The sequence below is a fragment of the Cavia porcellus genome, unplaced genomic scaffold, assembly GCF_034190915.1.
Source record: "Cavia porcellus strain 051 isolate PalLab524CR breed Dunkin Hartley unplaced genomic scaffold, mCavPor4.1 scaffold_1, whole genome shotgun sequence".
Taxonomy (NCBI): Eukaryota; Metazoa; Chordata; class Mammalia; order Rodentia; family Caviidae; genus Cavia; species Cavia porcellus.
In genome coordinates this window covers 106,901,114-106,926,339 of record NW_026947484.1, presented here as the reverse complement: position 1 = coordinate 106,926,339, position 25,226 = coordinate 106,901,114, and the positions used below count along the sequence as shown (strand labels likewise).

Here is a 25,226-nt window from a genome sequence, read left to right as displayed (position 1 = left end):
GAAAACTTGGAGTGGCAGTAGTCCCTATGATGAAAGGTTAAAATCAAGGGGGAGGCTTAGCAGTTGTATATCTAGGGCGGTTGTCTGTGGAGGAACATTGGCAGAGAGCTGAGAAGTTATTAGTTGGAAAGGCTATTAGTGTACACTTCCAGAATAAGACGCACATCCAGCATTTGGGCTCTGAATAATTAACAGCAGTGTTTAGGAGGCATATTGTGCTGTTACAAGAGCAAAAACGTTTATAGGTTGAAGATTGAGTGGGTAGATATAGGGAAAGCTTCTATCCATCCTGTGAAGGTGTCAACCATGGTAAGAAGATAGCGGTGCTTTTTGTGTTGGGCCATGTGGGTAAAATCAATCTGCCAGTCTTCCCATGGTAAAGACCCTCGGAACTGGTGAGGAGAGGAGAGACAGGTATGTAATCCCCCATGGTTGTTGGCCTGTCTACAGACGGCATATTTGGAGGAAATCTATTTAGACAATTTAGACAGGTTTGGGCAGTAAATGATTGGATCAAGCAGCTTCTTTAAGGCTCACCATCCCACATGTAAAGTGAACCTGGGTAAGAAATTCAATGGCTTGGTCTTCTGGGAGACCGTATCTGTCATGTAGGATGAGCCACCTCTCGGCTCCCAGGGTACCCCCTGATACAGAAATTGTGAGTATTGAGAAGAAGGGTAGGTAATATTATGTATCTGGGGTGGGGCATCTGAAAGGAGTAAAGCTAGCTGTTGTGAGCCCTCAGAAGAAGAGAGGTTCCAGTCCTCCTGGGCAGCCAGTTTAGCAGCTCCATCAGTTAGAGAATGTGGATAAGGGGTCAGTGCCACTCTGGTGGCTTTTGCAGTGAAGAATGGTCAGACGTTTTGGAAGAAGTATAGCTTTAAGGAAGGAGACTATGTTTAGAGTTTTGGATGGGGGTCTCCTTGTTAGAAGACCTTGTTCTTTCCAGATGGCAGCATGGTGGTGAATGATGTGAAGGCATACTTAGAATCTGTGTAGAAGTTTATGGTGGTTCCCTGAGCTAGGGTGAGGGCCCGCATTAACTCTGCCTTTTGTGAACTGGTGCCTAGGGCTAGGGGTTTTGCCTCAGTGATATTTTTAAGCAAGACTATAGCATATCCTGCTCAGGGAAGGAAGATGTTGTGAACAAGCTCTCATTAATGAACCAAGTATATGTCCCATCAATAATGGGCTGCTGTAAGACATCTAGTGTTGGTGTGATAAAGTCTTTGAGGGTTTCAAGGCATTGGTGGGCGGGTTAGAGGGATCACAAGGGAGTAGAGAGAGGGTCTATTTTTGTACCAGGCTTTAGAGTTATGTGTGGGTTTTCTAGAAAGATAACGTGAAAGAGCTGGAGGAGAGAGGGGGACAGTACATGAAGCGACTGGTGTGCAAGTAAATTCATTATTCTGTATGTGGAGCAGACATTTATATGTCCTTGGAGTGTGAGGATGGCAGTGGCAGCCAGTGCCCAGAGACTAGGAAACCATCCCTTGACTTTGGCATCTAACTGTTTAGAGAGATTGGTGATGGGTGCTGGAGTTGGCCCTTTTAGTTGTGTCAGAACCCTGACTGCTGTCCTGGGGGTTTCTGAAGTGTAGAGATCAAAGGGTCTATTGGGGTTAGGCAAGGCCAGCACGGAGCCCTGCAGTAGTCTGGATCAGATGTTGGCGAATGCCTGGCCGATGGCCTTTGGGTCACAAATGGGTTCGTCAGTTGGCCCATGAATTGCATGATAAAGGGGTTTGGCAGCAGGGCAAAGTTAGGGATCCATAGCCCAAAGTAGCTTGTTAGCCTCAGGAAGGACTGTATTTGACATTTTGTGTATGGCATAAACAGGGCACGAAGCACTTTATCGTGGTCTATGGTGAGGTCTCTTGAGGAGGGAGTGAGGCTGGAGCCTAGGTATGTAACCCTTGGATGAGAGAGTTGTATCTTGTCTTTTGAGACCTGATACACTAGGGAAGCTATGTAGTTTTAGGAGAAGAGTGGTATAGGTGTAAGAGGTTTCAAATGAGGGGCTACAGAGCAAGAGGTCATCCACATCTAAATGTGCTAGATCATCTGCGAGAGCTTGGCTAAAGTAATGTGGGCTGTCTCAAAAACCTTGGGAGAGCACCATCCAGGTGAGCTGTTGGGTGGTTTTTAGTATTGAGTCCTTCCAGGTGAAACTGAATAGAGATTGGCATTTGGGATGTAAAGGAATGGTGAAGAAAGTGTCTTTAAGGTCTAAGACAATGAAATGGATGGTGGGTGGGGGGGTGTTGCTAAGCAATGTGAAGAAAGTGTCTTTAAGGTCTAAGACAACGAAATGGGTGGTGGATGGGGGGGTGCTGCTAAGCAATGAGTTGGGACTGTTGGGGTGACAGGGCAGATGGCCAAATTGATTTATCTGAGATCCTTTACTAGCTGGTAGGTCCTGTTTGGCTTTTTACTGATAGGATTGGGGAGTTGTATGGTGTCTAGATTGGGATGAAGAGTTAGGCCTGAAGAAATCTATCAGTTACGGGCTTTAGTCCCAAATGATATTGGCGTGAGATAGGGAATTGGGGGCGATTTTGGAAAGTAGAAGAATTTAGCAGGTGTACTTGAACCAGTGGGTGGTGGCTGGCTATCTTTGGTTGGGAGTGTCCTAGACTTGGGAGTCTTATCCCAAGGGTACTTATCCCAAATGGGAGTCTTATCCCAAGGAAAATGGCCAGGAGGCATCCCAGAAAATTGTGCCCACTTAATTGGGTAACTCAAGCAGGAGCACTAAAATAAGTGAAGGGGCGAGGTGTTTGAGGAAGCAAAGTGTGACCTGGAGTGTGGAGAAGGCATCGCTCCCCAGGCGAGCTGTTGGGCAAGAGGGTGTGATCAGGAAGGAATGAGTGAATAAATAAGTCCCCAGCAGATAAGGTAGGGGTCCAGTTGTATGTGGGCACTGGGGATGGCCTTCCACTCCCACCGCTAAGACCTGAGAGGAAAATGTTGGCCCCTAATAACTAGGGGAGCATGGACCAGGAGATTCCCTTATCGATAAGCAAAACGATTGGCTAACCTGCCACACGTATCCTCACCCTGGCTCCGCAGATGCCAGCTGGATGTCGTTGCCATCTTGGGTGGGCAGCGTGGAGCCCAGCCCATCAGTCGGCATCCTGGTCTCCCGCTTGGCCCAACAGGTCCAGTAGGTCTGGATTAAAACTCTGAGGGGGGTTTTTTGGAAGTGGTGCCTTTTTCCTTTTTCAGGAATGGGCAGGCCATCTTCCAGTGGCCCTTTTGATTACATTCAGGACAAGGCTTTAGGGAAGTTGGGGATTTGGACATTCCTTTGCCCAGTGGCTCTCCTTGCCTCACTTGAAACAAGGGCCAGGAGGGCTGTTTTGGGAAGAAGAAGACTGAGTGGGGCATCGCAAAGGAGCTTATGATGCTTTTGAACAGTCATTTGAGTCACCTTCAATATGAGGGCTTGTGGGTATTGTAGGGCAGTGCATGCCTGGAGACTGTGAATGAGTCAGTTTCTGTAGAGGGCTGTAAATCTGACAGAATCTGATCAGGGATTCTTCTTTGCTCTGTTACTCTTCCTCAGCTGGCATTGTTAACCTCAGAAACGTGTTGGATTGGTGCTGGGCTGTCAGTTTAGGCACATAGTTTCTGCTGTAACCGTCTATAAGAGGTCTTTTTCAGGTGAATTTATTTAGCAACCAGTTGGAAAAAGTCATGCTTGGCAGTGTTTCGTGGCTTCACAAAGGTAGTGAACAAAGATTGACTTTTAGAAACTTTTGGGGGTCTGTACTCTGATATGCAGGATATATTGTTTTGAGTAGATTTATTTACTTTTGGGGGAGTTGGATACCAGGGATCAGACTAAGGACTTTGCACTTTCCAAGCAGGAAAATGCCATGCCATTGGATTAAATTCTCAGCCCCTGTTTTGAGTAGATTTAGCAGTCACTATTCATTCTGTATCCTTTGCTAGCATCAGAATAATAGTCAGATGAGGCATGGTGGCACATACCTCAGGAGGTTGAGGCAGGAGGATGTTCAGTTTGAGGCTAGCCTGGGCTACATAGAAGAACCTGTCTCAAAACACCAATAAAAAGGGGAAAAGGAAAGAAAGAAACTATTCAACCCTAAAATTTTCCAGCATATGCATTCATTCATTCAGTAAATATTTACTGAGAGCTTGTGTGTCAAATGCCAGATAATATATGCTGGGATATATTAGTGAACAAGACACAAGTGTTCCCTACTTTCAAGAAACTGGAAAAAGACATGAATGACTAGACACCATATAATTTTTTTTTGTCTTTTTCTTTTTTATTGATACCAGGGATCAAACTCACAACTGCCTGCTTGCAAGGCAGGCGCTTATGCCGCTGAGCTAAATCCCCAGCCCAACACCATATGATTTTTAAAAGTCAGAGTATATCAAGTGCCAGGAAGGACATAAATAAAGTGTGAAGGTAGAAAACACTGAAGATAGGAGTTCTTTAGGACAATAGTCTGCTGCTTCCTGTTTTCAGTTTAGATAGCAAATGCGTGGAAGAAACATATACTCCAGAAAAGTAGATGAAAACCATTGTGCAAAGTGGTGTGGGTAAATCATTAATGTTAACAAAGAATTAGAAAGTTAAATATTACTTTACTTTTCTTTTTTCTTTTTTTTTTTTTTGAGACAGGATCTCAAGCCTGGCCTTGAACTCATTGTGTAGTCCATCCAGGCTGGCCTTGATTTCATGACAATTCTCAAGGCTCAGCCTCCCCAGTGCTAGGATTACAAGTGAGCACCGCCACACCTGGCTTCATTAGAAGCTTTAAATTGATTTAAGTCAAGGAATGAATGTGCTAAGATGGTTATTTTTCCCAGGTGGTTAAGAAGCTGCTGAAATTGGGCTGTAATCATCCTGTTCCGGTATAATTTGAGCCGTGTGTATTTGTTTCCTTCTCAGGTGGAGACCTGAATTTTGATCTGTGTCCTCCACATCCAACAACCTGAAAGTACTTCATGATCACATGACCCTGGACATGGATGCTGTCCTGTCGGATTTTGTCCGTTCCACAGGAGCAGAGCCTGGGCTAGCCCGAGATCTCCTGGAAGGTGAGGGATCAGGGGATAGGGGTGAGAAAAGAAAAAGTGAAATGCTTAATATTTGTTGTTAGGATGATTTGGGACATTCAAGGTGGTCTAGAAGATACTTTACATATGGTAGGCTTTCCATTTAAGTTACTTGAGCCAGGCTTATGCCTGTAATCCCAGCACTTGAGAAACAGAGGTAGGATGATTACTGTAGATTTGAGACCAGCTTGAGTGCCATAATAAGTTCCAAGCCAGCCTGGACTATATAGCAAGAACCTGTCTCAAAAAATAGTAATACAGGGGCTGGGGATTTAGCTCAGCAGCATAAGCACTTGCCTTGCAAGCAGGCGGTCGTGAGTTCAATCCCCAGTACCATTTAAAAAAAAAATAGTAATACAAAACAAAAGAACCCAAACCAGTTGTTACTTGTAATATAATGTAAATGTAATTCTGCCATCAGTTTATATACAGGTAATATAAGTGAAAATTTGTATTAGTTTACTAAAAGCAAAATTCTACATTTCCAAGGCTGCTTTTTTATATCTTTCTGCTTTTGCTTACTTATACATACATATACTTAAAAATTTGAATATTCTACATTTTAAGGCTGTGAGGGATTGGAATCATATTTAGTCATAATAGACATTCTTTTCAGGATTAATGCAATTCCAATAAAAATACTAATAACACTTATTTCCTGTAGTAACATTCCTTACTAGAGAAAGTAGTCCTAAAATTCATATGAAACTAGAAGAGACCTAAGATGGGAAAAGCAATTCTGAGCAACAAGGACAAGGCAAGGGGCATCATATCCCATACTCCAAGTTACACTGCAGAGCTGTAGTGATTAAAAACAGCATGGTATTGGCAAAAAATAAAAAGAAACGAAACAAAGAACACACAAACTTGTGGATCAGTGCAACAGAATGGAGGATCAGAAACAATTCCATGCACACTTTTACTTTATCTTTGACAAGAGGGCCAAATCTTTTTGCTGGACGAAAAGATTTAACAAGTGGTGGTAGGAAAACTGGCTTTCCATATGCCAAAGATTGAACCCATGTCTTACCATGTACTAAACTAAAATCAAAATGAGTAAAAGATCTAAACATTAGAACAGAAACAATCTGTTGGAAGATAACATTTTAAGATGTGAGTGAAAGTAAAGACTTCCTGAAAAGAATCTCAGTTGCATAAGTAATAATACCAAGAAACAATAAAAGGGGTCACATTGAATTAAAAAGCTTCAAAACAGCCAAGAAAACTACCAACAGAGTAAGGAAAACACCAACTCATGAAACGGGAAAAAATTTTTGCCAGCTATTCCTTAGACAAAGGACTAATATCAAGAATAGATAAAGAACTCAGAAAAAATTAGACCTCCCCCAAATTTAAAGACCGTATCAAAAATGGCCATCTGAAATAAATAGGCAATTAGACAAAGATGTACAAATGTCCAGTAACACATGAAAAAATATTCAGCATTTTTGACCATTAGAGAAATGCAAATTAAAACAACACTGAGAGTCTGTCTTACTCTAGAAAGAGTGGCTGTCATCAAGAAATCATGAACTCCTGTAATCTCAGCACTTGGGAGGCTGAGGTAGGAGGAACGTTGCAAGTTCAAAACCTTGGGCCAGGGGCTGGGGATTTAGCTCAGTGGCATAAGCGCCTGTCTTGCAAGCAAGGAAAAAGACAAAAAAAAACAAAAAACAAAAAAAACCTTGGGCCACAAAGTGAGCCCAAGGCCGGCCTGAACTAAACAGTGAGACCCTGTCTCAAAAAGAGAAGAAAGAAATCGACCAATAACAAAATGGTGGCCAGGCTTTGGGGGAAAAGGAGCCCTTCTTCATTGTTGGTAGAGTATAAACTGCTGAAATCACTATAGCAGATATTGTGGAGATTCCTCAAAAAACTAAAAATAGAAAATTCCATTTGACCCAGCTATTTCCTTGCTAGGTGTCTTTCCAAAAGAGTTAAAGGTATCATGCTATAGGGATGTATGTATATATGTTTATAGCAGCAGAATTCATAATAGCTAAATCTTGGAAACAGCTTTTATATCTATCAACCTAAGAATGGATAAAGAAAATGTGTTACTTGTACATACGGAGTACTACTCTGCCATAAAGGGTAAACTTGAGTCATTTGTACCCAGAAGTAGAAGTAAAGTAAATCAGACACAAGTGAGGTAAATCAGACATACAAGATTAAATATTGTGTGGTTTCTCAGTATATAAAATGCAAAATAAAGAGAAAAAAGTTAACAGTAATCCAGCATGGACAGTGTATCTGAAAGTGTACCTTGATTTAGTGTACAGTATTGTTTTTGGCCTGTTAATCTAGTCATTAATCTGTATGTATGATAATTAACTTTATAAGGACTTATAAATAGATGAATTTGAGGCTGGCAAAACAAAAAAAGGGGGTGATGCAAGGAAAGAAGAGGAAAAAACGAAATGATGTGTTCTATACATGTACCAGTTTCTCTCAGTGAATGTAATTATTATGTATTGCAAACATGCACTAATAAATTTTTTTTCTCTTTTTGAGACAGGATCTGATTATGCAGTTCAGGCTGGCCTCGAATTCACTGTGTAGCCCAGGCTGGCCTCAAACTTGCAGTGATCCTCCTGCCTCAGCCTCACTGGGATTATAGATGTGCTCCACTATGCCCAGCAAAACAGATGCTTTTTTTTTTTTTGTTTTTTCTTTTTGGTACTGGGAACTGAGTTCATGACCTCATGCTTAACAGACAGACTCTGTGCTGCTGAGCTATAGCCCTGGCCCATCAGGTGCTTTTTGATGAAGAAAGTTTGTAATGACACAGTCAAGGAAGCCTTCAGGAAAGGGCAAGTTCTTAGTATTCATTGGTAATTTTTTGGATTGTCAGCCTTTAGAGAGCTGTGACAGTATGACTTTTGCTTAGGTACTTGTAGGAGAGTTTAGAAACAAAAGATCAGGATTTAAATTCCAGTTTATTAATTCAGTACAATTTTTCCTTTAACTTGGGTTTTCAGTTCCTAGTACTTTCCCTTCCACATTTCCTATGTCCTAGCCATGCTTGATTTATCACTTTCCCTGTTCATGTTTCCTAACTGTGTGGTATTCTTTCCTTCATTATTCTCATTTTTGAAATTGAGCTTAAATGGCTCCTTTTTTAAAGTATAATAATCTTTAATCATTTTGTATTCCTCTTGTAACTTACATGTGTCAAATACTTTTAAGTGCCCAATGTGTACAAGGTACTTGAGATGTATTTTTTCTTTCAGCCACTCTGTTAAAACTTTAAAACTAAGATTGAGTGAACTTCAATAGTATATGAATCTAGGCAATTTGGTTTTAGAGCATGCCTCTTAATAATTACATTACAAATTATTGTTTGTATGTGGGCAAGCACAACTACTCAGATATTACAAGGAAAAGTTGAGGGTGCCATACAAACAGTTGTGTTATGAAGAGAAGTTGAGAGTGAAGAGAGAAACCCGCTTTAGATCTAGAGTGCCTTTGAGGCCTTTAGCGGGGAAGTTCAGTGCTGAACCCTAAGGATTGGTAGGAGTAACAAGAGAAGAGGATGAAAAGGAGAAGATTTTTGTCAAAAAGATGTCTTACATAAGGGCAAGAGAAAGTCTGGCACATTGGAGAAACCTAATAGCATTAAGACAGTGCTGCATGTGCAATGGGCAGTTGGTTGTATAGGTGGGAAGTAGATTATGGGGAGCCTTTCTGGACTGTGGTTAGGAGTTTACATTGTATTCCCAGTTCCTTAGCTTCTGAAGGATTTTAATCAGACTCTATTTTTTAATAGTGTACTGGTTGTCAGGTACTTAATGTATTGGAATGTGGCCAGTGACCAGTTAACATAATGCCATAGTTCAAGTGAGAGATGATGGGGACTTGGAGCACAGTGATAGCTGTGGAGAGAGAAGTGGATGGAGTTAGGATGCAGTTTAAAAGAGGAGTCCAAGGACCCAGTTTACATTTTCTCTTTATCTCTTGTTTTAAAAGTTAACTCTTCTTATAATGTAAAAAACAAGTGAGAGAGTGAGAGAGATTGAAAGCAAAGAGATTGGTGAGAGAATTTCCCTTTCAGAAGACCAAAGACTAGGTGAAAGTATGAGAACTTGAATTGGATAGTGACAATAAAATGAACTTGAAAGAGTAGAGTTGAAGAGCTGAGGATATAGCTCAGCGGCACAGTGCCTGCTGGAGCCACTTTGAGGTCCTGAGTTCAATTTCTGGTACCAAAAAGAATACAGTTGAGAGCTATTCCAGGAATACAAACAACCTCAAGGGTTGCGTGGGTGTGAGCAAGGAAGAATAGTGAAGAGCTGAAAGTGATTGAAATCTCTGGGCCTGGAGGGCTTGCGGTCCCACTACTGATTTGGGGAACATAGATGCGAGGAAGCAAGTTTTGTGAGGGAAGATGCTGGACATTCAAATTTGTATATACTGAATGTTAGAAGGTCCTGATTTTAAGGAGCTTTGTATGCATTGATTGGTTCAGGAAAAAAGTCCTCCATTTACTCAATATTTATTGAATACCAAATCTTTTCTAGTTGTTTGAGCAAAACAAAGCAAACAAAACCCTTTACCATCATGTTTTAGTAGGAGAGACAATCAAAAAACATGGTAACTACATAGACTATAAATAAGTTTTGAGTGCTGTGGAAAACACAAGAATGATGGTGCTTTAAGGTTTTCAATAAGGCAATCAGGGTAGGACTTAACTAAATGTGACATTTGAGCATATACCTGAAGTGGATGAAAAGTTGTATGGAAATACAGGTGAAAGAACCCTATAGGTGGTGGGAAAAGTCACTGGACAGGTTTCCAGGGTGAAGCCGACTTAGGATGTTGTAAAACTGAGGACTATAGTGACTGGAACAGACTGAGCAAAGGGAGTTGAACAAGAGGTAAATGTAATGGTATAGAAGTAAAATCGTAAAGCATGAATGATTAGCAGGAGAATTCACAGCAATGACAAAAGTAAACACATATCCAGCTTCCTGTGTACCAAGCATGGTTCTATACCCTTTGTTGTTGTTGTTGTTGGGGTTTGTTTTTTTTTGTTCTTTTTGAGACAGGTCTTGCTATGCAGTTCAGGCTGTTCTCAAGCTCACTTTGTAGTCCAGGCTGGTCTCAAACTAGAAACAAACCTCCTGTCTCAGCCTCCCAAGTGCTGGAATTACAGGCATGTGCCACTATGCCTGGCTTTTTTTTTTTTTTTTTTTTTTTTTTTTTTTTTTTTGGAGACAGGATCTCACTGTGTAGTTCAGTCTGGCCTTGAACTCACTATGTAGCCCAGGCTAGCCTTGAACTCACAGAGATCTTCCTGCCTCAGCCTCCCAAGTTGCCAGTATTACAGGCCTGCAGCACCATGCCCAGCTCTGTATATGTTCCACTCATTTAATCTTCATAACAATCCTGTGAGGTAGGTACAATCTTATCATCTGTATTTTCATAGATAAAGAAATGGAAGCCTTGAGAAAAGGCTAGAAAAATAGGTCAGATCGTAGAAAGCCTTGATTATCAGGCTGAAGAGCATCACTTTATTCTTCTGTAGGCCATGACAAGCTGTAACCTAAAGATTTGATCATGGAACAAAATAAATGATCAGAACTGTACTTTGGAAAAATCTCATAGCATTTTATAATTTGATGGGAGAAAGTACAGAAAAATCCAGTATGGCAGTTCTGCAAGTTGGCATTCTTTCTTCAGTAGAGTAAGTGATGTTTAAATTTGGAGGCAACATGGTTTTCTTTGATAAAGTGATGACATCTATCAACTGTTTCTCTAGAAAAATGGAGCTCCTCATAGTTGTATATACAATTTCAGGTTGGTTAGGATACCCTAGAATGTACCTAGGCTAAACACCTCTTTGGACCTCAATATTGGGAGACCTGCTGAGCTCTGGTGTAAACCAGCTGTGAATTTGAACAAATCCTCTTTTTTTTTTTTTTTTTTTTTTGTCTTTGAGACAGGATCTCACTATGCAGTTCAGGCTGGCTTTGAGCTCACTTTGTAACCCAAGCTGATCTTGAATTTGCAATGATCCTCCTGCCTCAACCTCCTGAATGCTGGGATTATAGGCGTGTACCACCATGCCCAGCTTTTGCAAGTTCCTTTCTTTCTCTCAGGCTTATTTCCTTTATTTGTAAAAGGAGACTTTATTTTTAGTTTACTAGATTTCTAAAAGTCCTCTTTTTTTTTAATCGGTACCAGGGATCGAACTCAGGACTGCCTGCTTGCAAGGCAGGTGCTTATGCCACTGAGCAAAATCCCTAGCCCGACTCAAAGTCCTTATTTTGAGACACAAAATTTCTACCCTCCTGGACATCACTAGAAAATAGACAATAAATAACAAATTGATATTTCAGATAGAAGTGTTAGGAAGAAAACTTAAAGAAGGATTGAAATATATATTAATATTTCCCTACTGATGTCTTTTGTTTGTTTTATGTTGTTGGGAATCAAATTCAGGGCTTTGTATGTGCTAGGCAGGGGCTGTATTACTGGGCTATATACATAGCTCCTGCTTACTAGTTTTGCTAGTATGCTTAGAGTGGTGTTTGTTTCTTGCCTCAATTTCCTTATACCTGAATGGATAATTTACTTTTTGCTTTGTCTCCTGACAGGAAAAAATTGGGATGTGAGTGCTGCCCTCAATGATTTTGAACAGATACGTCAAGTCCATGCTGGGCACCTGCCACCACCCTTTAGTGAAGGAAGTAGTAGCTCCAAGACCCCTGAAAAGGGGTGTTCTGATAGAGAGTGTGCTCGTCCTTCCCGACCTACCCTCCAGCGGCAAGATGACGTCATCCAAGGTACAGGGCTAGCAGTTAGGGCTGTCTGTGTGTCCTGTGTAGGAGAGAAGGAAAGGCTGCTAGCAGGTCTAGGAAGTCAGTGATTCTTCCTCCTTTCTCCAGCTGAGCACAGATCAAGGTGCTTTGATCTGAACAGAGACTGGAATCTCTTACCATCTGTCACCACCTCTGCATCCTGAGTGTTTTCCTGTAAAATAGAGCAAAGAAGATAAAAATATAATTGTTGACATTAGGGAAAGGATCAGGAATTTAGAGTTGAAGAGGAAAACTCTTTGTAAAATCTTTTATACCTTTTGATAGCATTTTTATTTTTAATCATGGATCATGATTCTTTTGAGATGCCTAAATATATTTTAGAGTAATGTCACTACAGAGCAACTTTTTAAAAATTTTTATTTAATTTTATTTTTTTGATACTGGGAATTGGACTAATGACCCTCATGCTTGCCAGGCAAGCAATGTGGCAGTGAGCTATATCCTTGGCCCCAGAATAACTTTAGACAGCCTTGATTTATTTTATATATCATCTCTGGCAAATGCTGGATTGAGAACATCTGGCCAACCGTCCCCTTAATAGCATTGTTATATAACTCAAGCCATGTGAATGAATTATATTACCAAAGCAAATTATGCTTACAATGGAAAATCAGCTGAGGAATTGCAAGTGTCATGTATTCAAAATAAATGAAATTATTGGGGAACTGTCTGCCTTATAGCTTAAAGCATGTTAAGAGTTAACTGTCCCTATAAGTTTCTAATAAATATGGGTGTCACAAAAAGGTGTTATAAATAATATAAATAGATGTCATTGATGTGGGAAAACTGTTCCTATGTAAGATTTCCTATTAACTTTCTTTTCTTTTTTTTTTTTTAATTTAAAGAGAAAAAAGAAATAAAAAAACAAAGCAGTAAAAGGGTACAAGTAATAGAATTTCAGGAAAAAAAATATACAGTAAGAAATCACTAGTTAATAGGTTACATACTGTTATCTTAGAAACGTGTCCAAATTACAAAATTACGGCATATAAAGTAGACATTCATACAGTGGGATTGCAGACAGTTCTGTTCAATGATCCAACAAAAGCTCAATAATATGGTTTTCTATCCTACACACTTAAGTATACATGCAGTTATATCCTTTAGACCACTTTCTTTTTCTCTCTTTTTTACAATAACAATTACTTTTTGGGTTTTATTACTCCCACAGTTCTTACTACTTTTTTTTGAAGAGAATAATACCAAATGTGACTAAACATAACAGAGTCAGAACAGAAGGATGGGCATAGTACATGATGCAAAAATAGAATACCAAGTGATCAAAAATGGTTACCATTGTGCCTCTTGCTATTTGAAAAAGAGTTGCCTATATCATCAGGTATAATAGAATTGACCAAAACAGTACAAAACAAGACCAATAAATCCTACACTGGAGACCTTATAGGACTTCAAAAGAAGATAATAGTCAAATCATAATGGGCATCATAGTAAATCTTACTGCCTTCAAAGTGGTTGCCTATACTCTCAAACTTGATACTATCAAACAAAACAGAATATAGTAAAATCAAACAGAACAAGATGGGGAGAGCAATACTGGGGTTCAAATCAGGTTAATAGGAAAACAAAAAAGTTACTATAATATATCCTGCTATTTTTTTTTTTTTTGTCTTTTTCCTTTTTATCAGTACCAGGAATCGAACTCATGACTGCCTGCTTGCAAAGGCAGGCGCTTATGCCGCTGAGCTAAATCCCCAGCCCCTATCCTGCTATTTTTTAATTTAGTTTTCCCTTAATTAAAAAAAATAAGAAAATAAATTAATTTTAAAAGGGGGAGATTGAGATAAAAGAGAACATTGTAACAGTAACTTTCTTTTCTATGAGAGAAATTTTTTCTACATTGTCCAAGATTCAGTATTTTTTTAATCAGGGAGATTTGACTAAATCTATCAGAATGAAATCCATTCCCTCATTTTTTTTCTTTCTCCCATCAAATAGTAACCAAGTTGCCGTCTGAGTAAGTTCCTCTTATAGTAGGAAATACAAACATAAGAAAACAGTCATAAGAAGAGAAAGGCCAGGTAAATTCTAAACAAGGGTAGAAAGAGGAATGTATATTTGATGCTAATTTAAGTGCCTAAAAGAATGCCACTTTTGTAATTCCAGCACTTGGGAGGCTGAAGCAGAAGAATTTTTGCAAGTTCAGAGCTAGCCTGGGCTGCATAATGAAACACTGTCTCAAAAAGACAAGACCAGGGGCTGGGGATTTAGTTCAGCGGCATAAGTGCCTACCTTGCAAGCACATGGTCGTGAGTTTGATCCCCAGTACCGATAAAAAAAGAAGGAAAAAAAAAGTTAAAAAAAAAAAAAAAAGACAAGACCAAAAAAAGCCACTTTTGCTGGATGTGGTGTCACACGCATATAATTCCTATAATCCCTTGGGAGGCTGAGGAGGATCATTGCAAGTTTGAGGCCAGCCTGGGCTACATAGTGAGACCCTGTCTCGAAAAATGAAAAAGAGGGGCTGGGGATTTAGCTCAGCAGGCAGTCATGAGTTCGATCCCTGGTACCGATAAAAAGGAAAAAGACAAAAAAGAAAAAAGAAAAACTGGCGTGAACTTGAGTAACTTATTTGGTGCAGTTTTTCTCTGGTGGGAAACTTGTCAGGACATGGCCCTCACCATATCTGTGGAGAGTTCTCTGTGTGGGCTGTGTATGTTCTAAGTGACTCCATTTCTCATTGCAGAAAAACGCCTGTCTAGGGGCATCTCCCACGCCAGCTCCAGCATTGTCTCCCTGGCCCGGTCCCAGGTCTCTTCCAGTGGTGGGGGTGGGGGGAGCAGTGAGCACCCCCTGGAAATGCCCATCTGTGCCTTCCAGCTTCCAGATCTCACTGTGTACAGTGAAGACTTCCGCAGCTTCATAGAGAGAGACCTCATTGAGCAGTCCATGCTGGTTGCCTTGGAACAGGCAGGTCAGTGAGTGTTTCTTCCTAGCGTTCCGTTCTCTACTGTCTACCTTGAGCAGCTTTGGTTAGTAGTAGCATCTGGTCTAAGTGTGCAGTCACATACAGAAGTTAGTGAGATAAGCGTGGACTGAGGTGGGTACTTTTTGAAGTTACATAAAGGATGCCAGTTAAATACTTCACTTGGGAAATTTTCTTTTTGATGGAACATAAACCAGTATACATGTAAAAGGCTTGGAAATAAATACCTAAAATTCAATTGATTAAAAAAAAACAAACACAAAACTATAACTGTCTCAGAAGCTCCTCTTCCAGTAGAGAGGACCAATCTGTCATTGATGCACTGAAAGTCCTGTCCATTCATAGAGTGTTTTCTCTTAGTTCATTGACCCGCACAAGTACATTTAATTATTATTAAAAGCATTTTTAACTTACTGTTAAAATTAGCTATATGATAGGGTGAGAGTTGGGGCTCCTGAAAAAGTTGAGGTATTTCAAAACTCTCATGGGAAAAAAAATTGAGGTTGGGAGATGAGGGCATGAGAAGGGACCTTTTTCATTTCATATCCATCTATATTAATTATTTACATCTAGTTATTATTTTTAAAGTTAGCGAGTTATCTGGGCTAGTGAAAAGATACCCATAAATCTTTGTACTGAGCTATATCTACCGTTCTCCCCTTTTTGAGTCAGGATCTCCCTGAATTGCCCAATCTGGGCTCATACTTGCTATGCTCATATCTTAGCCTGCCAGATTCTGAAATTATATGCATGCAATACTATGCCTGGCTTGTTTTTGCTGAAGACCCATTTATCTACCCAGTTGTGCTTACCAAGTTCTAATTAAATACTGTGTAAGTGAAAAGGGTATAAAGAGTGAGAGAGCCAGAGTTTTATTCTGGGTAGTCTTTGGAAGAGGCTAATCGTGTCTTCTTTTTCTCTACTCTGTTTCTTCAGGGCGTTTGAATTGGTGGGTTAGTGTGGACCCCACCTGTCAGAGACTTCTTCCTTTGGCAACTACTGGAGATGGGAACTGTCTCCTGCATGCAGCTTCTCTTGGTAAGTCTTGAAAATGACCCTGTGTTCTCCTGTAGGAAGGAAGAAATTGAATCGAATCTCACGTGTAGGACTTGATCCAGCCAACCTGGTTCTCTGCAGAAGTGATGGTATGAACCATCCTAGGTGGAAGTGGTGGTTCACAGCAAGATTGCATGGCAGTGTTCACGTGCGTGTGTGTGTGCATGTGTGTGTTTGTTGCCACAGGAGAGGTGGGAGAGAGCCCTGCCCTTTCAGTCAGGTAGTGAGGAGGGCACAGGGTTTAGTTTAGGCCCTGCTCTGTGAGCTGACCATAGGAGTAAAGAGCCCCAGTAAGCAGATGATATATAGCTGTGTGTGTGTGTGTGTGTGTGTGTGTGTATGCGTGATTCTAGTGGTGATCCTTTTAGGGTGTGTAAAAAAGGAATTTCTAGCAGTGTTTTGTGACACATAAATTACTAAACCTATGTGCAACTCAGTATATTATTTGCCCTTAGCTTTAAAAAAGATCCCTGTTTTCCATCATATCCCTCAAGTGCTAATGCTGATTGTTCTTTATCAGACCAGTCTGACCTGCTGCTACTGTGTATTTTAATTTGTTAGACTTGCTGCAGTAGTGAAGGATTCCTGTCAGGGGTTGGTGGGATTTGTTAATCCCCCACTTTCAAGTTCTCAGCCTCTGTTCTTCCAGAGTAGAAACATTCTTTCTTAATTAAGTACTTCTTCCTTAAATCATAGCCAGAATTTCTTTGAATCTGGGCTCAGCCTGATTTTTTTTTTTTTTTTCTTGCTAGGGCTTATGTGTCATAATAAATGAGGGACTAGGGGTGCAGCTCAGTGATGGACCACTTGCCTAGCTTGTGCAAGATCCTAGGTTTGATCACCACCACTGTGAAAGCAAATAGAACTACCCCCAAAATTAACAAGTGGGTTGAATCAATATAAGGTATTTTATATCATGCTCTCTTGCCACAGGAATGTGGGGCTTCCATGATCGGGACTTGGCACTGAGAAAATCTTTGTATGCACTGATGGAAAAGGGAGTGGAGAAAGAAGCACTGAAAAGACGCTGGAGGTGGCAGCAAACACAGCAGAACAAAGAGGTAGAGCAAGAGCAGGAATGCTTTGTGTGCCACGGCGCTATTCCAATTATTAAAAGAAGATTGTTACTTAGATCATATCCTGTCTTTGATTAGATAATTTGTCCCACAAATATATTAACAGGGATAGGCCATATTAATAAATTTTTTTACATTAGATTTCGTATTAATAAATACTAATACATGGGGCTGGGAATTTAGCTCAGCGGCATAAGTGCCTGCCTGCCTTGCAAGTGTGTGGTCATGAGTTCGATCCCTGGTACCAATAAAAAAAGAAAAAGACAAAAAGAAAATGCTAATACATGACATTCTTTATTAACATCAAAAGCTGGACCAGACCTTGGAGAAACCTTGTTTTGCTTGAGCTGGAGCCAGCCTAGAATTTAGAACTCAATCAGTAGTTTGCCTTCTTTACTGTTCATTTGTTTATTTATTTACTTATTGAGATAGAATCTGTGTAGTTCAGGCTGGCCTTGAACTCACTATGTAACTTATGCTGACCTCGAACTCATGGTAGTCCTGCTCAGCCTCCCAAGGGTTGGGATTACAGATGTACACTACTATGCCTACCTTAACTGTTGAATTGAGACCACACTTTAATTTTAAATTTGACCACTCCACGAACAAAAATAGGTCAAGTGAGAGTGTGCTAGTTAATGAGTGGAAATGATAGCAAGTCAGAAAACCTATGTCCAATTCCAGTTATTAAATCTGTTATAGTTACTATTTTAAAAATAAGTTTAGATTTGTTGCTACAACTTGAAGTAAAAAATAAATAAGTTTAGGTTAGATTATAATATTATTGAGCTGCGGATTTAGCTCAGTGGCATAAGTGCCTACCTGGCAAGTGTGAGGTCATAAGTTCGATCCCTGATACAAACAAAACAAAACTTTTTTAGCCAGGGGACAGAAATACCTAAGTTCCATCCTGAATCAGCTCCCTTCCTTCCAGCGAGTATCCATACATAGAAAATAGCAGCTAGTGAAGGAATGATCATTTTATTCCTTTTGCCCAGCACTAAAGGTTCTATACTAGAAATATGTCTGACACCATATCATCTTAGTTTAGACTTTCTTCTACTTGGGAGTAGGAGTGGGACGAGGAGGATGAACTTGGGAATTTCTTTTGTTTTCTAATACGAAACACTAAACTAAATTATTTTTGGTATCCCAGGCCTTCTTGTTTTGTGTTTAAATTGATGGTAAAAGCCCAATAAATGAGGCTAGAAGTGTATGCCACCTAGTGGTTGCATGTATGAAAATGTAAATTAGAATTAGATGAGTCTGATCTCTTGCTGTTACATATATTGGAGTGACCAGAGCTCCTCCATATATACCTCTGTGGTGGTATTTCTATTTTTAACGTCTGTGTCAGCATTTTACAAATTGAAAATACCTATATCTTCTTAAATTTTTATTAAAGTAAAATATGTTCACAGTAACTCTTTAATTCCTATTAAATCTGTCCCTGATGCCCCTCCTGTTTCCAGTAAGATTCCTTCCACTCTGTCAGTGTGTGCTTAAGCAGTGTACACTCAATTTTAGTACTAATTTAAGCCAAATAAAAATGAGTAAGGTAAACTTGTCTCTCAAAGCCCAGTATAATCCACCACTTAGTAGGCTAAGATAGGAAATTGTCTTTAAAAAAAGAAAAAAAGGATTTAGCCAGGGATTTAGCTCAGTGGCATAAGCGCTTGCCTTGCAAGTGTGCAGTCATGAGTTCGATCCCCAGTATAAAAAAAAAAAAGATAAAAGAAAAAAAGAAAACAAAATAAAACAAAAAGCAACATGTCTTTCAAATCATCATATATGTTCTAAAGCCAATGTAATATTTTTAAATTGTTTGTTACCACTACATACTTTCCTTTAATAAAAGTTAGAGTTTTAAGCCAAGTGTGATGGTACATGCTTAATAGCCCAGCACTTTGGGAGACTAATGCAGGAGGTTGGCAAGTTCAAGTCCACAGGGGCAACTTAAACCCTGTCTCAAAAATCAAAAATAAAAGGGTCTGGGTATGTCAAGAAACGACAGAGCACCTCTGGATCTGATCCTCATTACCATTAAAAAAAAACTCACACATGAATATCCCTTAGCCTGTGTTTATTGATTACTGATTACAAAACAGGCATTGGGTATATTGCTAAAACTGGGTCCTGGCTCCTAAGAGCAAAATCTAGGAGATGGACCTGTAAAGACATAAATACTACAGAATGTAATCGCTGTGACATCTAGTATAAAAGCCTGAGTAGCAGCTGGAGAGGTGAGACACAAAGGAGGGAATAAGGGAGATGTAGGAAAGGCTTCATAGAGGAATGATAGTTGACTTTTGTCTTGAAAGGTAAGTTGCTTATCAGGTAGATAATGAGTAGGATGTGCCAGGCAGAAGGCACTTAGACAGAAGGTCAGAGTTATAAAAAACGGTACATAGGGGCTGGAAGTTTAGCTTAGCGGCATAAGTGCCTGCTTTGCAAGCAGGCAGTCCTGAGTTCGATCCCCAGTACTGATAAAAAGGAAAAAGACAAAAAAAAACAAAAAAAAACAAAAAAAACGGTACATTGTAGGAACTACTGGTGATTCAGAGAGATATTAGACTAGTAGCAGCCAGAAAGTGGGCTTTGCTGGGGACACAGCTCAGTGGCATAGTGCCTGCCTGCCAAGCACGAAGTCCTGAGTTTAATCCCCAGTATAAATAAAATAAAATAAAATTAGAAAGTGGGCTTTGTAAGGAGTTAGAACTATACCTAATAGGCAATGGTGTTTTTTATTTTTTTAAATTTGAGATAAGTAGGCCAGGGATCAGCGGCATAAGTAACTGCCTGGTAAGTGCAAGGTCATGAGTTCAGTCCCCAGTAGCAAAAAATAAATAAGTAAGTTTGAGATACGGTCTTGCCCTGTACTTCAGGCTGATCTTGAACTCACTATGTAGCCCTGCCTGGCATTGAACTCATAGAGATCCTCTTGCTTTAGCCTCTTGAGTGCTAGGATTACAAGCGTGCACCACTACTCCCGGCACAATGATGAGTCTTAAAGGAGCTTTTTAGCAGGAAGAAAACATCAGAGTTCAATTAAAATTTTTTAGTAAACAAGCTAAACAAAAAATTTTTTCTTGTGCATTATAGGAAGTGGGTCAGGAGAGTACATAACTGGAGGTAGTACCAGTTGAGGTGCATTACAGTAGTTTATGCTTGATAGTTGACAGAAGAAGGGATCTAGGTGTGGGGTGGGTAAAACGATAACTCCTTGGTGTCTTGTTTGAGGGTAGTGCCTTATAAAGGTACGGATATAGGTAGAAGAATGAATTGTTAGAAGATACTAGTTTCATTTCAACTATATATAGAGTTTCAGGTAGCCATGTATAAGTAGCAATATTAGGCTGTTGTATATGTGAACACAGAAGTTACGGGGAAGTCTGGGCTAGAGAAGGATTTTAAAATCATAAGCATATAGGTGGTGGTGAATGAAATTATAGCAGTTGGAGAGATCACCCAGAGGGAAGCAAAGCTAAACTTAATGGTGCACCCCCAGTTTTGGGGGTGTGGCAAGAATTCAAAGAAATAAGAGAAGGTAGTGCTGTGGAAACGAGAGGAGCAGAATGTATAAAGACAAAAATGCATACACCACACGAAGGCTAAAAAAGATGAGAACCAGAGAGTACCCTGAGTTTGGCGATTTTGTTTATTGTCCTTGGCCAGAGTCAGGAAGGTGAGGTATATGTGGGATCTGAGGGAATAGCATGGAAGGCAGAAACGGAAGCCAGGTTGCGATGAACTAATAAAAAAGAGTAGAAGATGGAGCACTACAGAATAGCGGGTGGTGACAGTGAGTTGGAGTGGGTGTTGCCTCTTAGAACTAGCCTGTAATTGTTTGATTTCCCTGGCCTGTCTTCACAGTCAGGGCTGGTGTACACAGAGGAAGAATGGCAGAAGGAATGGAATGAACTGATCAAGCTTGCCTCAAGTGAACCGCGAATGCATCTTGGCACCAATGGAGCCAGTGGTGGAGGGTGAGTATAGCTAAGCCAGGGAGCAGGAATAGTCTTTTCCAGAGTCCTCACTGGACTGAGACCCCACAAAGAAAGAGCTCTGTGGTAAGAGAATGTTAAAAGAGAAGAGCCATGGCAAGGGCACAGAACTCTATAACAGCATAGCACATTCTAGGCACTTGGGTGGTCCAGTGTTGCCAATCTAGAGTACATAGTACAAGGTGAAGCTGAGGCCTGGCATTTCATGTGCTGTGCTAAGGTTTCTCTTCTATCACGTTTAAGCAACTCTACCACCGAGCTCTCCTCAACCTGTAATATTCTCTGTACTATTTGGTGCATTTAAAATTTTGAAATTATCCATAATGGAAAGTTAAAAATTATTACCTTTCCAAACTTTATTATACATAAGAATAATCTGGGAGAATTATTTAAAATGCAACTTTCTGGACCTCTGCTTCAAGAAAGTCTAGCTGAGTAAGGCTCAGAAATCTCAGGTTTGTAACAAGTACCTAGTATTGAGTAACATTGTTTGGAAGTTTGATGGAGCTAGTTTTAAGAATGAGAGTGACATGAGCAAATCTGTGTATTTGAACACAAGACACTGGAGTGGATAGTGAGGTGGAGGGAGAGTGAGGTTAGAGGCATTTGTACTAATAATCCATGCAAGAGGGCCCTGAATGTGAACAGGGTGGCAGACTGAAGATAAGTCAGAGGGCACAGGTTTGAGACAAATGGGATCTTTTGCAAATGGCATGAGAACCAAAAGATGGTTCCTAGAGGGAGCGGGAGGGGAGGGGATGAAGACCTAAAAAGTATTAAGGTATGTTATGTACCTGTACTGGTTTCTCCACTGTTCCTACCATGAATGTAATCATTATATATTACAAAAATGTACTAATAAATTTTAAGAAGAGCATATAGGAAATGGAATTGATGAACCCATGTTAATTGATACTGAGTGATAAAAGTAAAAGCCAGATGTGGTGGTGCAAACGTATAATCCTAGCATGCTGGAGGCTGAGGCAGAAGGATTGTTGTAAATTCAAGGCCAGCCTAAACTATGTAGTGAGATCCTGTCACAAAAAAAGAAAAAAGAAAGAAAAGAAAGAAGAAAAGAAAAGTAACTATTTCTTCAGTTTGTGATTAAGCTTCGGTAGTGGTGAAGGTCTGTAAGGTCCTTAAGGGTATTTTGCACAGCACGATGAATATGATGGGTGGGTAAGGTAAACAGAGTGACGCTAGTGCAGTTGTGTATTTGGCTGCTGGATAAAGAACTGGGGGAGGGTATTAAGCAGAACGAGTATTAAGAGATGGAGATTACCTCGATTCCTAACACCACTTTAACCCCAGAGCCTTCACATTCTTCTGAGATCTTCCCATTGGAGAAATGAAAGTAGAAACAACCATGACAGTGTAAAATAATCAGGCTCATCAGTGATAGCCATTAGTAAATTGGGTAACCTGGACAGGGCACTCTTTATTTTCCTTTTCTTCCAAGCTGGTCTTTAGGGCTCTCTTGTTATGTTTTCTTTCCTCCCTTCTGTCCTGCTCCTTCCTCTCTTTGCTGCAATTCTAGGGTGGAGAGCTCGGAGGAGCCTGTGTATGAGAGCCTGGAAGAATTCCACGTCTTCGTCCTTGCTCATGTGCTCAAGAGGCCAATAGTTGTTGTGGCGGACACCATGCTGAGGGACTCTGGAGGGGAAGGTGAGTCATTCAGTTCTCACTGAACCTCAGCATCCCCTTTTATGGCTGGTTGAGCTCTGAGGAGGGCAGGAAAGAGGGAATATAGACACCTGGAGGAAAAGGGAAAAATATGAGTTAGAACAATGCAGAATTCTTAATTCATTGTGAAGCCACTGGTATTGATAAGACTTTTTAGGAAAGAATTATTAAAGAAATTGGAATGAAAAGGGGGGACTAGTGAGGTGGAAGGATTGCTCTCTAGGTAAGAACATAGTCTTAGTGATGATGATCTTGGTTTCCTGCAGCATTTGCTCCTATTCCCTTTGGGGGAATCTATCTGCCCTTGGAGGTCCCTGTCAGCCAATGTCACCGATCTCCTCTGGTGCTCGCCTATGATCAGGCCCACTTTTCTGCACTTGTGTCCATGGAGCAGAAGGAAAGTGCCAAGGAACAAGGTGCCGGATGCAGTGTCTGTCTCTAGTATTGTTTGGTCTGCATAATGTTCACTTAGTGAAGGAAAATGAGAGCTAATGTAGGGGGAAAGAATGAAGGAATGTACAAACCCAACATTACATGTTGACATTGTTTTACTTAGTTTTCTTTTCCTCTTTTTGTTTTGTTTGTTTGCTTTTTGAGTCTTGCTATGTAGTTCAGGCTGGCCTCCACCTCATGGTAATCTTCCTGCCTTAGCCTCCGAGTGCTGGGATTATGTCACCATGCCCAGCTCATTAAGGTTTTCAATTGCACACACCAAAAAAGATCTTGGAGAAGCACATAACTTATATTGATTGTTTTGGAGTAGGGGGCATATGTGTGAAGGTTATAGGACCTTCCAACAGATTCTTAGCTACATTTTCCTAATGACTTTGAATACTCTGAATACATACAGCTGGGGAGAACATGATGAAAGTTAGATGGACTGCTGGGAAGTCATTGAGCTTAGTGGCCTGTGTCATGTGCTGGGTGGTAGGGGGAAACCAGCCTATTTGTTTTTAATGTTGGGTGTAATTCACCTGCAGTGATTGAGAAGTGACTACAGTTAGAGGCCTGTGTGGTTTTAGTGAAGTCACCTGTGTTTGAATACCCTCCTTTCTCAAGGAGTCAGCTTGACTCTGTGTTTCGTTTTCCTTCTCAGCTGTGATCCCACTTACAGACTCAGAGCATAAGCTGCTGCCCTTGCACTTTGCAGTGGACCCAGGAAAGGGCTGGGAGTGGGGCAAAGATGACAGTGACAATGTCCGATTGGCCAGGTGAGGCAGTCTCAGCCTTTCCATCTGCTTTGTAGCTGGGATCTCTTCCCTGTGAGCATGTCGTGGGAATTTTTCCTTAGCTCAAGAGCAGCACACTCACATTCTAATTCCAGTTTGTTTGAAAAGTTGCAAGGTATGAGCCAGGTTGGGCAGCAGTTTGGGCATCTTGTAGCAGCTCTGTCTCTCTGTGAAAAAGTTATGAGTCCTGGTATTTCAACTTGTTCATTTCTTACAGTAGGAAGAGTGATCTTGTACTGATATACCCCAGAATTGCCAAAAAAATAGTCATCAGAAAATCAAGAGAATCAAACCAGTTTTTATGTCAGCCAATGTGAGAGGAGTTTTAAATAGTTGATTGAAATAGTTTGCTCTGGGTTTTTGTTTCTGGAATTTAGGCAGTAAGAAAAGTATACCCCTTCTACTCCCCTATGGCCCATCCTGCTTCCCTGTAGCCTGCTTAGCCTCCCCTCCTGAATTCCTCTGTCACTTCCTGATGGAGAACATAGGGTTGTAAAAGTCCTGCCCTTCCTTTGCACCTGGTGCTTCCTTTTTTGAGCCTCTATTGTTGGGAGCTGCCTGACTGGGTTTGATTTTAAAACCCAGTTTATAGCTTTTTAGAAATAGGTTCTCATCTAATTTTGAAAGCCTCCTTCTAAATAATATTTAAAGCAGTAATAATAGTGACTACTGTTTAGTATTTTTTTGTTTTCCAAAACTGTGCTAAGCCCTTTCCAAACACTTTTATTTTAATCTTCACAACAATGCCACAGGTTAGATACTGTTATCAGAAACCATTTTTGACCCCATTTGAGTTTTAGGAAGATCATGAAGCTATAATTCAAACTCAGTTGAATCCTAAGCCATGGAGGACTCGATTCTTCTTCCCAACTATGTCACACTGCTTTGCTTTGTAAATATGGTCACAGTGAGTTTTTAATTGTTTTTCTCCTTCCCACAGTGTAATTCTGTCTTTGGAGGTCAAATTGCATCTGCTGCATAGCTACATGAATGTAAAGTGGATCCCACTGTCCTCTGATGCACAGGTAAAGGTGTCTCCTACCCTTGTCCTTATGTGTCCTCACATTCAGGGACAGGGACAGCAGGGGGACCCAGTGGTACTTGTCTTTCGAATCTCTCCTTAGTTTAGCTTATGAGGTAGAGTTAGAAGTAACAAAGATGGGGCTAGGGATTTAGTACAGGTGCTTGCCTGGTATGTGCTAGGTTGTGAGTTCGATCCCTGGTACCAAAAAAACAAAAAAATTAAAAACAACAAAAAAAGAAGTAACAAAGATGTAATTTCTGAAAACTTGTTTTCCTGCCTTTTTACCTGT

General features: G+C 40.4%; 1 protein-coding gene across 5 annotated transcripts in view; it reads left to right on the top strand.

The window, feature by feature from the left end:
- Otud7b (OTU deubiquitinase 7B) overlaps positions 1-25,226 on the top strand; it is a 64,376-nt gene that overhangs the window by 32,618 nt on the left and 6,532 nt on the right. For 3 of the 5 annotated variants that reach the window (XM_063252474.1, XM_063252468.1, XM_063252481.1), the window contains 10 exons: positions 4,931-5,079; positions 11,697-11,885; positions 14,626-14,853; positions 15,802-15,903; positions 16,855-16,982; positions 20,871-20,983; positions 22,539-22,666; positions 22,951-23,100; positions 23,781-23,895; positions 24,854-24,938. In XM_063252474.1, coding sequence (XP_063108544.1) covers positions 4,995-5,079; positions 11,697-11,885; positions 14,626-14,853; positions 15,802-15,903; positions 16,855-16,982; positions 20,871-20,983; positions 22,539-22,666; positions 22,951-23,100; positions 23,781-23,895; positions 24,854-24,938 — 1,323 coding nt within the window. In that variant the 5' untranslated portion in view covers positions 4,931-4,994. Of the gene's footprint in view, positions 1-4,930; positions 5,080-10,297; positions 10,493-11,696; positions 11,886-14,625; positions 14,854-15,801; positions 15,904-16,854; positions 16,983-20,870; positions 20,984-22,538; positions 22,667-22,950; positions 23,101-23,780; positions 23,896-24,853; positions 24,939-25,226 lie in introns of those variants that run through there. The other 2 variants (XM_063252485.1, XM_063252488.1) reach the window with 2 other exon arrangements.